At 34.2% G+C, this 14,616-nt stretch overlaps 1 protein-coding gene across 1 annotated transcript; it reads left to right on the top strand.

Annotated features, from left to right (window-relative positions):
• The first annotated feature begins 5,223 nt into the window (after positions 1-5,223).
• On the top strand, positions 5,224-13,773 carry CLDN18 (claudin 18). The gene is made up of 5 exons (XM_034440320.2): positions 5,224-5,443; positions 9,173-9,337; positions 10,991-11,102; positions 12,204-12,314; positions 13,647-13,773. The coding sequence occupies exons 1-5, from the start codon at positions 5,224-5,226 to the stop codon at positions 13,771-13,773; spliced, it is 735 nt and encodes a 244-aa protein (XP_034296211.1).
• The last annotated feature ends 843 nt before the right edge of the window (positions 13,774-14,616 follow it).

The raw sequence follows: 14,616 nt of genomic DNA, 5'->3' as shown, positions 1-14,616 counted from the left end.
ACAATGTATTCTATTATTTTAGACATATGTGCTTACCCATAACTAAATTCCACATTGATTAGTTTTCATGTGGGGTTATTCATCAGCACCATCATAATTACGTTTTACATAAGCTTTTGGACTGCCTTTCATATAATTTATGCTATTTTGTAACAAACAGCAATTCACAGAAAGCATTCATAGAGACTAAAATTGCCTTCTGATGAATACAAGTTTTGATTGACTAAGCTGGATGGTCACCATTTTTTGGTTATATTCAGCACATATTCTCAAAATTCCAAATAGCTCTCAAACTTCCCACCTTAAAAAATACAGTAGCTATACATGTACATTAGATAGATAGATAGATAGATAGATAGATAGATAGATAGATAGATAGATAGACAGACAGACAGACAGACAGACAGACAGACAGACAGACAGACAGACAGACATCTGTATTGGGTTCTCCTCCTAGAATTTAGTGTAACTTTTTTTACTAAGATTGATTGATTCTCACATGCTTTAACAATTTAACTAGATCTAGTGAAAGACAAAATTAAGAACCATATGGTGGCATGGCTCCTCCATCATTCCTCTTACATGTGGCTAGATAACCATTTAATCTAAGATATATGCCAAAAAAAAAAAAAAGCTTAAGACCTGACAATAGTTTATTTAGAAACGATAAGAGGATCCAGTGCTATTTTACAAGATTCATACATTTATTCAGTGTCTGCCCATCTCACCTAAATAATTCTGATTGACTCACAACAGTTAAAAACAACAGCCAAATAAAACAAGTTGTGTATTTATGTATCACAATTATGAACACTCAATCTCTGGTTTCATATATTATTGGATTGCCCTGGCCTTTTGGACTATTTTTCACACAACGTGTTTATGCAATGGTCTATACATAATAATTTCCCTGTAAAACCTAATTATAGCTTTCATTCAGTTCACAACAAAAATGTGTTGATTGTGTCTGCTGTAAATAAAGGTATTGTATTTGGATAAAAGCTGGAATTGTTTCTAGGTCAGAGTTGAAGCACTAGAGAACTGACGAGTTGAAATCCAAGGGGTGATGGTGGTGTAGGTCTTTAACTCACTTCAAAGCAATTTGGCAATTTCATATCACCTTCAAGAGCTATTGTTAAGGAGAAAAAAATAGAATTCATGTCCTAATTTCCATAGTCTTTCTGTTTCTTTGTGAAGTGATTCGAAGTGATTATATAAAGTTTTTCTGCCTCAATACAAGTGAGAGAATTTCTCATTCAAACCAATATCATATGATGTGTCGGTAATTCATCTATGGTTTCGTAAACCTATATTTATGGAACTGTGGACAAATGCTACAGTTATGCATATCTGTTATGCTGCAGTTATATGGCTTTGGCATTGAAATCCATGTGAGAATTCCTCTACTGAACAGAAAAGGAATTCTAAGATCTTTCTTGAAAAATCACACAAAAATAAAAAAAAGGAATCCCTGATTAAAATCATTTCCCAGTGCTCTATAAACTGTGGTTTATAAACATGTAGTCTGAATAGAATCATAATACATTCACATTATTTCTACCATAATATGGTTGAGTTACTATGGCAATTGTCTGTTGATTTTATACATTAAATTTCTTTAGTCTGGATCACAAAGACCATTTCAAGTCAACTCTCTCCCATGTAGACTCCTTGGGTGACTTTGAACCAGTCACTGTTTGTCAACCTAAGTTATTTAGAGGGCATTGTGGGCAAGAATTGGAAGAGAGTATTCTTAGTATGCAACCAAATATGTCTAGAAGACATCTAGTTTGGAGTAACCTTGGGGTAAGATACAGTATTGTCTCATTTGAATCAATCAAGTAATCAACAGGTACAATTGTTTCTGAAGAGCCAGTTTAGTATAGTGGTTAAGGTGCCAACGCTGAGAGTTACAAAACCAGCTGAGTGATCTTCAGATAGTTATTATTGCTCAACCCTAGGAAGAAGGCAACAGCAAACCAATTCCAAAAAGTCTTGTCAAGAAAAGTGCAGGAACTTATCTAGGCAGTTGCCAGGAATCAATGCTGACTCAAAGTCACCTCTCTCCCTTTGTTTTTATTATTAATATTTAAGTACTTAATAATTTAATTTAATTTTGAATAGTTACAAGGTTACACTTCACAAAGAATGAAAATTCTTTCAAAGCAATTCTAACCATGCACACAATATTAAGAACATAAATGAATAAAAGCAGCAGGGAACATTAAAAATGTATTGAGTTTGGTAAAAGTGCTAATGTCTGGCATCTAATTACAGATTATTTTGTAAATTCAGTGGAAAAGCTAAATGAATGCCTTGGAAAATAAATAACTTAGAACTTTAAAAAAGCAATTAATTAATGAGGGTTCCCCTAAAATTGCTCTTTCTATCAGGCTGACTAGCCACGTTTCTTTCATGGGGAGGGAATGTTCGTAAGGTTTTGAAAGCTGGTTTCAAAATGTAAGTAAACCAGTATGGGAGAAAATTGTTTTTAAAGTAATTTATTTAAAGTTAGTCCCATCATTTTAATGAATCATGCAACTAATACAAGGAAGGTTAATCACATGAGTCTATTATTGAGAGCTCATTAATATCTGCATTTTTCATTGAGTTACAATTTCTGAAGTGACTAAATCATGGCTCAGTCTGAATGTCATGAATGTACTGATACGGAGATAAGGCAAACTCTGTACAGACAGGACTACAGTTAAAGAACCAGTCATAACTGATAGAAAGTACTTTTCACCGTTTTTCAAGGTGAAGATCGGAGACAGTTTTATAATGATTTAAGATGTCTTCTAGACACTTACTGTATGCAAATGATCTTACTGAATGAGATCAGTTGAAGGAATTATGGGATTGGGAATGCATTGCAATTTTTGTGGACTGTAGGCACTTTTCTTTTCATGGGCAGCATCCTCCATAAAAATAATAGTATTAAAATCATCCTTCATATGATTTCTAATATTATCTTCATGACGTTTAAATATAACTTACTTGGAATTAATGTATATTTATTAGTATTTTGTGTATCTGTATTCTATTTGTGTATATATTTTCAAGGCTGAAAGGCAAGGCATGAAATTAAATAGTTCAAATAGCTACTTAATTTTCATTCTTTCTGATTTAACCAAATTAAAGCATTTTCCTGGGTCCTAGATACTGTGCCTATTGTGCCTAATAGAAATATCCGGCCAGTTCGCTCCCACAGAGAGGGTCTCGTCAGGATGCCATCGGCCAAATTATGTCGGCTGGCGACACCCAGGGGGAGGGCCTTCTCTGTGGGAGCCCCTGCCCTTTGGAATGAACTGCCCCAGAAATTCGTAAAATCTCTGATCTCTGCATATTTTGCTGTGCCCTCAAAACCTTGTTGTTCCGCCAGGCTGTCAATGTAAAGATTTTAATTGGTTTTTAAATATGGGATTTTAAATTTGGGGTTTTATAATTGGGCCTATCATTTAATAATTTTAATTATTTTTAAATTTTGTTTGTCTTTGTGCTTTTAATCAGGCTGTACACCACCCTGAGTCCTTCGGGAGAAGGGTGGTATAGAAATAAAAATAATAATAATAATAATAATAATAATAATAATAATAATAATAATAATATTCTTATATTATAATATTATAATATTCTTATAATATTCTTATATTATAATAATATAAGAATAAGAATAAAAATAATAAGAAAAAAGTATGGTTCATTGACATTGCAATACCTGGTGATGCACAGATTGAAGATAAGCAGCAAGAAAAAAATCACAAAGTACCGGGACTTGCAAATTGAAGTTGAGCGACTGTGGAAAAAGAAATTGTTTGTTTTCCGATTGTAATTGGAGCCCTTGGAGCAATACCCAAAGGGCTACCCCACTATTTAGAAATTCTAAATTTGCCGGACTTGAACATTTTGACTCTACAAAAAACCACTTTACTCGGAACAGCTTACATCCTCCGACGATACCTTAACAGTTCCTGGGTCCTTGGTTAGGACTTGAGCTTAACCAGCCTCAAAGGCTGTGAATTTCACTAAATAATAATAATAATAATAATAATAATAATAATAATAATAATAAGAATAATAAGAATAATAATAATATCAGCCCTGGTTGGAATACTCTCATAGTCAAATGTCCTAACTGTTCAGCACACCTCCACAAGAGCAACTATTCACACATTCATGTTTAATTTCAGAATGTGCATATCAAATGTTGCAGATGTGATGCCAGTGAGAAGAATTAAAGCATGGTAGTGCCCTCTCAGTGTGGGAAATTTGTGAATAAGCTCAGGGGAACTCTTAAACTGTACAATTAGGTTTTTTTATACAGACGACTTTCCTCATTTGAGATAAGTTGTAAACTCCAGCATACCAAGTTACCCTACATACAGTATCTCATTGCAATTATTTTTATTGAAATTGTGTTTTTATCATTTTGTGAACTGTGTGTGGTTCATAATATAAACAGCTACAGTATATCATTATTATAAATTCATAAATAAAATTAAAACTCTTTTTTTCATTGTTTAAGGTTATGTCAATGTATGTTATGCCACTCTGATTTAAGTTAATTCCCAAGACCCTAGATCACTCAATTTTTTAAATGTGGATTAGAGACTATTTCACCCAAACAAGTCTTCCCAAATATCAAAATGCACAGTATTTAACAGAAAGTGCTCTCCATTTAGAACATCGAAAATATTTTTAAATGAAGCACTACACTTTGCTCAATTAATAACATGGAAATAATGTTAAATTACAGCGCTTTATAAAAGTAAAATATGGCAAAACAAAACTAGGTTTTAATAACATTATTGAGAAAGATCATTATGATGAAAATTAGCATAAATATATTGTTCTTATCTCTTTTTTTCATAACAGTCTAATTCATGATGCGTCAGACTCATATGTATGCCAAGCTAAACAAAACAATTCAGTATGTGTATGTATGATGAGTCTACAAAACACTTTATCAGAGAAAGTTGCCTATCAGTTGATCTAGATGGACTATTGGGTGAACGAGGAAGAAAAGTTCTGGTTTCTAGTCTAATGCCACCAGCCTCAGATACTCAACACATTCATCAGGAGTGAAACTGCTTTATCTTGTAAAAACAGGTTGAGCAAACAAAACTTATTAATGGAAACCATTTGATAAGGGCTGCCACAACCACAATTTGCTAGTGCAGTGAACAGGACTTTGGCATTACCTTAAGCTTAGCAGAAGGAAATATGTCTACCACCATTTGCCAAGTGATGGGCTTTTGTGTCGCAGCCCTTGGGTTTGCGGGCTGTATTGTGGCCACAGCGATGGATCCATGGAGCACCCAGGATTTATACAATAACCCAGTGACATCGTTATTCCTATATCAAGGCCTTTGGAGGACTTGTGTGAGTCAGAGTTCGGGTCTTACTGAGTGTCGGCCTTATTATACAATTCTTGGGCTTCCAGGTATGGCCAAAGCTACCAAAGACATAAAATAAGAGCAAATGCTTTTTGTAATCTGGCAAATACAATATTTTAAACAGCTTGCCTATTTAAATGGGGATAATGTTGATTACAGTAAGTAGATATATGTACTTTTAAGGATATTGCTGTCATTACAAAAGTAGCATGAAGAAAATACTAATGTTTAAACCTTGTTACTATTACAAAGAAAAAATATCAAAATTGGTTTAAAATTCTTAGCTTTCTTTCTGAGCCTGTTTTTTATTTGTTATGTTAAGACTAATTTAATATATACTTATTCATTATCTACTTGTCTGATTAAAAGGCATCAACTTTTTTCCCCCCAGGACAGTCTGATATTTTCCACTATGAAAAGTAGATTGCTGGCCTTAAAATATTAGAGAATAAAACAATGTCATTTTAAATATTTAAAACTTCTAAATTTTTATCAGAATTTTTCATGGTATTAATGTTGTGCCTAACTCATGAGGAGTACTTGACGGAAGTTAGATATACACACAGCAGTCATGAAAAAAAAAGAACTTGATCCAACATTTGAATTGTATAAATAACTTGCACATTATAAAACAACTCTGAGATTGATAAACTTTTAGAAAAAGCTCAGTGAAACACATCCACTAGTATGTTAAAATTTTTGTTTTGTCTGGCATGTTTTTTTTTTCCTATGGTGGCATAACTTTGTTCTTTTTTATTGTTCTAGATTTTTATAGTTCAAAGTACCCTCAGTGGATGGTACTCATTCTGAATGTATGTGTTTACATATATCATGTTAGGAATTTGAATTTGAGATTTAAATTACAAATCTAATTTACAGAAAATCTTCTAATGGTCTTATTTAAGTGCTAACATAATTGGTAAAACCATGATCTGGTTTTAGTTTAGTATTAACTATTTCATATTTCTAAGAGCTTTTATTTATTTATTTATTATCTATTTTGCTGGATGTGTTTGTTTCATCATTAGAAAGATATTGTATACTTGGAATCGTTGGACAGGAGTATGATGAATAAAGTAGTTCTGAGCTAAACTGAGATCTATTAATCAATTTTAGCGATTTAATTTACTAAGAAATGTATACATTCCTTTTTTCAAATAATTTTTGAGATTTAAAAGGTTATTTTGGAATAAACATTTCTATAAACAATAATTCTGAAATTCATCACAGCCCTATTTATTGAAAAGGTTGCAAACCCCATACAAAAGATTACATTTTGGTATCACAAAATGAGTTTAGAAGTGGCAGAGAGAGAATATCAATATATGCAGGAATAAAGTTCTACATTATTTTGGTTCCAAGTATACTTCTGAATTATAATTATAAATAACTACATAAACTGTATAAAATATGATTTGTATCTTATGTAATTCCATGTAAAAATTAACAACTTTACTCAGTTGTTTACAATAATTTTGCAATACTTATTACAATAATTATTAAAAGGAAAATAAACTATTGTATTACCATAGGCATTGAGAAATTAGAAGTTATCGGTACCAAATGAGTGATATATTTTTTCTTTGTGTCTTGGGAGAAAGGACAAATAAATCAATAGCAAAGATTTTTTTATAATAGGAAAAGCAGGAATAATATGAGTTCTTGATAAATAAGCCTTCCAGATTTACTTAGAGTCATCATTTCAACATTCCCAACCTATATAAATCTAACTCTGGCCTTTTATTAATTTTAAACATTGAATCGTTGCTGAAGCAATAGGAAAGAAGACAGGAAGTCAACCCAAACTGAACTAAATTTTATCCATAACGAACAATTTACACAATATAATTTTGAAAAAATAGCACATAAACATGCAACTCATTTAGTGATTAACAAAGTACGCCAGCAAACTTCTGTTTTTTTAATTCTTGTTTGGATATATTTTATTTCTGAATTTACAGTACATGTCTTTACAGAAGTACGATCCAATGCTTGTAATGAGATTTCCCCCTCAATTAAGTATGTGCAGGACTACAGTATGGCAGAACAGTCCAAAATTGGATTAGAAGAGGAGCAAAAAAGTAGATTTTTTTGCTTCTTTTCCAGTGTATGAAGCAATAGGCCAGAACATGCTTTTTACCTGGCAGATATATTTCCAGTTTTCATATTAGTAGTAAAGGTACAAAAGCTGAAACTTGTGAGGTATGTACCCCTTATTTTTATGCCGGAAAGGGCTTTTACAAATTAGAGACTAATGGCAAGATTTCCAAGGTCAGGGAAAGAACAGCTTAATACCTGTTAAATTGAAAATGTGGAAGGAAGATATACTGGATTTATATCTGCACAGATTTCCTGTGCTGCTAGATGCAGAACATTTTCATTTGAGAACTGTAAAGGTAAAGGTAAAGGTTCCCCTCACACATATGTGCTAGTCGTTCCCAACTCTAGGGGCTGTTCATCTCTGTTTCAAAGCCAAAGAGCCAGCACTATCCGAAGCCGTCTCCGTGGTCATGTGGCCGGAATGACTAAATGCCAAAGGCACACGGAACTCTGCTACCTTCCCACCAAAGGTGGCCCCTATTTTTCTACTTGCATTTTTTACGTGCTTTCAAACTGCTAGGTTGGCAGAAGCTGGGACAAGTAACGGGACCTCACCCCATTACATGGTACTAGGAATTTGAACCGCTGAACTGCCAACCTTTCGATTGACAAGCTCAGCATCTTAGCCACTGAGCCACCACTTTGAAACCTGTACTTGTTACTAACCGGTTTCAGTAGAATTCAAGGGGTTGGTTGTTGCCTTTACAGCATTTGAGGTTCCAGCCCTGGACAACTGAAATATTAAGACAAATATAACATTATATAAATGATCATTCAATCACCAAATAATTTGTTTTTTGGAGGAGAAAAGCATTGTAAGGTATGGATATAAGATTCAAAATATGGTTACGCCAGGTTTCTACAAGTTGGAAAAGAACAATAACAAAAACCAAGGCACGTTTCAGGGTCCAGGTGCTACATGCAAACATAGAACTGATAAGAGACTCACATACAGGCTTACAGTTGAACTGTTGTTCTACCAGGTAAAATGGATACACATGAAAAGAGGCTATGAATGTGAACTTTTTTGAAAGAGACTTGGCATTCAGAGGTTGAGCTGTTTCCTTCTTTTCTATGGATATTTTACACTAGCTTTGCCTAAATTTAAACCTGGATCAACATCTAGCTGCTGACTATTATGGCTATGGCAGATACTTCCAGGAAATCAACATTCAGATACTTCTAGATACGCAAGTCTCTTGTGTGTGCTTTTTTTAATTTAAAAAAATATGACTTTTGACATGTTTATTCTTTTTGTATCTTTTTTGCTGTACACCACCCACAGTTACTTTTTGTGAGATGAGGAGCCATATAAATTTGATAATTAAATAAACAAACCCTTTGCCAGATAGTTCAATTCTGATTGTCAGCCTACCAGCAGCTGGCATTTATTGAAAAAAGCCCCCTAAAGATTATAATAGCAAATAGTTTTCCTGAATTTATCTACTCTTTTTTTCTTGAAACCCCTCAATATTAATGTCCATTTAGCAAACTGATCATTCAGCTTTCTCTCCAGTATTTCCTACCAGTCCTGAGTCTATGGTGAAAGAACTGTGGCTGAGACCCAGATTACTTCATGGTTATAAACAGAGTTAATTGAACAATGTTTTTATGTGTTCATTCACTTGAGACATTTTTTCCCATGTTTTCCTCTATTTTTTTCTTCTTTTTGACAGCGATGCTGCAAGCTGTAAGAGCACTGATGATCGTGGGCATTGTTCTGGGTGCTTTTGGTCTCCTGGTGGCTACTTTTTCTCTGAAATGTTTACGGATGGGCAACATGGAAGACTCTGCAAAGGCAAGCATGACTTTGGCGGCGGGAGTCATGTGCATTGTAGCTGGTGAGTTAGAGTTTATATAGATGCCATCTATTTTTAAAGAGATGTTTGAAATTAAGAGGTGGAAAACATTTTTAAAAGTTACAACTGTCAAGAACTATTAGTTGACCACATTCCCACCACTTTCCAATCACTAAAAATTGCATAAGGTTCTGATAAACTTATCTTAGCAGGTTACCTTTCTCATATCCAGTTCAAACAGACTTTTACAGCTTTAGTAATGAATCTCTGATGGGTTTTATAAGAGCCAGTATCAGAAGATCACATCTGAGACACATTCTCATATTTGAGGCTGAAGAGAATTGCAACAAAAGGGATTTTGTGTGAAAAGGTCATCACATGTACCATCATCCCCATTCACCTACAAACACTGACCAAGTCACCACCATCTCACACTCCATTCACTCCTAGCCCATTTGTCATATGCAGATTTCAGGGCAGGCGGGTGGAGATGATTGTTGCCTGCTATTTCATATATTGTTGCTTATCATATTTATAATTTCAACATAATTATTTCAATCGATTTCACAATCTGCATGCTGTTTAAAATTATTTATTGAGATAGAACTAACCAATTATTTCTGCAGGACATCCATGTTGTCATGAAACAGAACTCCACTGGATGTTCTAAGTGCAGGACAATATCAGAGGATGTAATGGTTGGAAGGGATTTTGAAAACTGTCTAGTTCAATCCCCTATTGAGTACAGGAATCCAATATTATGCATGCCAAATAGCATAATGAGAAGTAGACAATTCAGACTCTACTTCAATAACTCTTTGTTCACTATTGAACAGCAACTCATGAAATAAGATGTCCAGCCCAAATTTACATTTTTTTAAATGAAAGTCCATTGTTTCATTTTTTTTCCTTTTGGAAAAAAAACAACTCTATACAATTTTGTCCATCTTGTGCATGATAGCCCTTCAGTACTTGAAGACTGAATGTATTTTTGAATTCTTCTTAGTTGATACCCTCTGAACACACTCCAGTTGTGAACATCCTTCCTAAAATGTGGTGCCCAGTACTGGATGATATATTTTAGGTCCAGTTTGACCAACACAGATCAGAGGGGAACAATAATTTAATGTTTGGTTTCTAGCAAAACTCAGGATAATGGTACTGATATGATTCAAGGACACCTGCATTTGCTCCTATGTAATACTTCAATGTATAGTGTATAATTAGGAATCTAGTGAACTGGGCACCTTTTCATTCACTTGTGTTGTAAACTGAAGCAAGGTGTTTTTTGCTGGATTGGATCTACAATTTGTCTATATATAAGTACCTAATTCAGCAATGGATAAGTAAAAGCTCCTGGGACTCCCATAAACAGAGCATGAAGATAATTGATCACTGTTCCTTCCTAGCAATAGATGATCATGGTTTGAGGATAGACTATAGGACTCATAGCAATGGTATTCTTAAACATCATGAACATTACAGTGAAGTAAACCTACCAAAAATAAACTGTGTTATCATATGAGAAATAGAGCTTAAATCTGGTAAGGTAAGTGAAGGTTAAAAAAAACAACCAGTTGCATGATCATAATATTGCCCTGTTTGTAATTACATAGTAAATAAAAAACATTTTTTAAAGTTTTGATAAACTATAGGCTCATTGGGTCTGATACTAAGAATCTCTATTTTTGATAGGTATCTGTGCTATCTGTGGAGTATCTGTTTTCGCCAACATGCTTGTCACAGACTACTGGATGTCAACTGCTAATATGTACCAGCCAGGAATGATGCAGTCACTTCAAGTAAGGTAATTTCAGCCCACAGTGCTTAGAAGGAGAATGTTGCGGCTGTTTTCCTAATATCAGCAGTGAAATAGTAAGCTCATTTTAATAATCTTTCGCTCTTCTTGTAATGGGCTATGAGAATAACCTTGAGGAACAGGGGGAAGAGCTGCAATCAGGACTACAATCAGAGAAATGAAATTTCCAAAGCAAAATTATAATTCATCTACTAAATCCTGGCTCTTCCCCCAGGCATTTGGATTCTGACTTGCCAAGGCAGTGCTTTTTGATCATCATTTTGTATTTCATATATTGAGGGTTTATTAACATTCCATAGTTACTTTTTTTCCTGCATTTTCTTTGTTTCTCTTATATGTTGCCCAGAGTCAGTGCTTGAGTTCGAAAGCCCTATATATCAAATAAGTATAAATATAAATAAATATAAAAATATTATTTATTGATTTATTTAGCGTATGGCAAATACATGGACTTATTTGAAAAAAATCAGACATTGGGCCGGTATAAGCTCTTGTTGGGCATTCGGGTCAGTGGTGGGTTTCTACCGGTTTGCCCTGATTTGGGCGAACCTGTAGTGGCGGCAGTGGGAGGCTCTGTCCACCCAGTCACCCGGACATCATCATGGATGCTCTGCGCATGCGCAGAAGTGCCGTGTACGCTCGCAGTTCTGAACTGGTAGCGAAGGTAAGTGGAACCCACTACTGATTTGGATACAATGTGATGGATATTTTGTTAAGGAGTACCACAGTCTAAATACATACATACATACATACATACATACATACATACATACATACGTATGTACATACATTATTTATATCCTATTAACATGATTAATATATGTAATATTATTTTCTATCCTCTTATGTTAGAAATTATAATTTGGTAGCATTTGGGAAGAGTTTCTGGGAATCACACCCAAGTTAATCAAGAGTTGCATACCATGGAATGAGCAAGGAAGACTACTTTAGTCATATTGCGGCTACTGAGGCAAATTGGACATCCCACATTTCAGCCCATCTGATTTCAGCAGAATTAATCCAGAACTAATTTAGTCTGGCCACGTTTATTCAGAAAATTAAGTCCTGTCTTTTCTCTTCCTTTTGCAGATACACATTCGGTGCTGCTCTCTTTGTGGGATGGGTTGCTGGAGGCCTGGCCTTTGTGGGAGGCATTATGATGTGTGTTGCTTGCCGAGGACTGGTACCCGAGGAGACCCAGTGAGTGCCTATTCTTATACGTGAACAATGTTGTATGATGAAGAACTATGGAAGATTCTTTTCAGTTATTCTACCTTTTTAAAAAAATTATGAGCCACTTCTGCAGAAAGATGAGAAAAAGTAGTTGTCAGCAATAACAATCAACAAACAACATTTAAAATCAGAAGCAGGAGATAATCAAGACAGTTCAGGAAAAAATACAGCATATAAATTTGTTTCAGTATTAGCTGTTTGTATATTACCTTTTCTCTTCTAGTTGACTTCTTTAGTAGATATCCAGTAAAGGCTAATTTTTATATTAAAAAGTATACCTTTATGTAGCATTGTAGTAGTTATTAGTACTAGTGTGAAATACTAATAGAAATACTTGTAATTCAAACTCCTAGAAAGTCACATTTAATGTGGGAAAAAGCATAGATTATTAAAATGTTTTCAAATGTAATTCAGGCAAATAACCCACTCTTTTGCTGAATTATGAATTTGCTTATAAAAATGAAGTTTTAGGATGCAAATTTCTCCCACAATAATATTACCATAAGACCAGTTCTTTAGTGATGAAGCCTGATTTTTATGTGGCTAAGCCACCTATTCCCTGTAAAGTCTACAAAGCTCCAAAGAGACTTTCTCCCCTCATTTTCCAGTTGATTATCTATCATTTTGATCTGTGGAACATGTTGTTATTTTCATTTACTTTTTTCATTTCTTTCTAATGCTTGGACACTGTTGTGTCAATGTGACAAAATTAAAGTAGTGAGTAGCTACTTCGCAATGGTGTTGTTGTCCAAGCCTGTGAATAAGGATGGGACAATTGTGACTTAGTGTAGAGTCTCTCAGTTGGCTGGAGATGATTGTTGGACTAGTTCTAAATAGGTGCACAATACTGACATAGTTTTAATTCATTGTGCTTGAGAGAGTATAATGGTAAGTAAGAAAGACCTTGGGAGACAGGGCAAAGAGATGCTGCCAAGGAATGGGCAGATAAGAGACAGCTTAGCTGTAACTGGAAAGTGAGTGGAGCAAGACACTCCTAAGAGACCCCACCTAGTTTCCTTGTTGTAAAAGAGATGGGCGGAGAGAAATGTACTTTCAGATTTGCAATATTCTGTCAAGGTAGTTTGCAATAAAATAGAATTAGATCATCTGGTTGTGATTCCTATATAGTTACCCTGGGAGGTCGACAGAGAGCAATTTATGTTATGTCCATTGTATAGACATTGGATATTTATAAAGTGTAGAGAACTATATTGAAAATAACAGTGCAGATAAACACTCCAGGATAAACTGTTACCTCCCATTTCCACTAAATGACACCTTGATTTATTTCTCTTTCAGTTACAAGGCAGTCTCCTACAAGTCTGCTGGGTATAAATCTGCTTATGAAACCAAGAAGACTCCAGTAATGGATAATAATACAGTCAAAAGTGATGAAGGAAGACGTTCAAAATATGACTATGTATAGAAATTGCCCTGTTATTATATGGTTCCACACTCTACTTGTTAAAACTTTAGCTTTAGTCCAAACTAGGTGAAGTGTTAATGGCATGTCTCATCTTTCTTTGAATTATTCTTAGGTTTGCCCTTATGATGCTGGAAATATCTTCTCCAGTTGTTTATTAATGTTTGCTTTATGATTGTAAATATCGTGGTAAGCTTGAAATGAACTGATTATTAATTGCTTCTTTTCAAAGAGAGTTGAAAACACTCCATTGCCCATTTACTATAGTTTAAATAGGTGTAACTATATAGTAAAAAAACAGAACATCATTGCAGTGTACAATAGTGAATCCATTTCAGGTTCATGCTTTGAGACTTTACAGCAGTGGTTTTTAAAGTTTTGGGAACTTTAAGATGTAAGGACCAGAGAATTCCCATGCTGGCTAAGGAATTCTAGATGTTGAAGTCCACATATTTTAAAGTTCCCAAGTTTGAAAAACACTTTACAGTTTTGGACATATCTTGATAATCTACTTGGACATTTCCCTAAATCATTCAAAATTCAATCCAAGTTAAGAAAATTATTTATTTTAATTTTTAAAAATAATATGTAACATTAGAATTAATTAGGATGAACATGAAGTAGGATTGATTCCTAAAACAAATACCCTTGCTCTATTTCAGCAGACATTATGTCCTAGTGTGTTTTTCTTCTTATTTCATTCACTCTTTAAAAAAACACTGATATAATAAAAATACGTCAATTATTGTAGCTTGCTTATAGCAAATGTTTCCTTTATTTTTGAATACACTTTTAGCCATGGCATATGTTGTGTGATGCAACTATCTTGTAATTCTTACAGTTCAG

The sequence above is a fragment of the Pantherophis guttatus genome, chromosome 6 (genome assembly GCF_059756535.1).
Source record: "Pantherophis guttatus breed Tessera chromosome 6, ASM5975653v1, whole genome shotgun sequence".
NCBI lineage: Eukaryota > Metazoa > Chordata > Lepidosauria > Squamata > Colubridae > Pantherophis > Pantherophis guttatus.
Note: the sequence above shows the minus strand (reverse complement) of the source record. Positions and strands in the feature narration are given on the sequence as shown.

What these genes read in the sequence shown, in the direction of transcription:
- CLDN18 (XM_034440320.2), top strand. Translation starts at nt 5,224, where the DNA reads ATGTCTACCACCATTTGCCAAGTGATGGGCTTTTGTGTCGCAGCCCTT. An exon ending in AGTCATGTGCATTGTAGCTG is followed by an intron (nt 9,338 to 10,990) that starts GTGAGTTAGAGT and finishes TATTTTTGATAG; the next exon opens with GTATCTGTGCTATCTGTGGA. An exon ending in CTGGTACCCGAGGAGACCCA is followed by an intron (nt 12,315 to 13,646) that starts GTGAGTGCCTAT and finishes TTTCTCTTTCAG; the next exon opens with TTACAAGGCAGTCTCCTACA.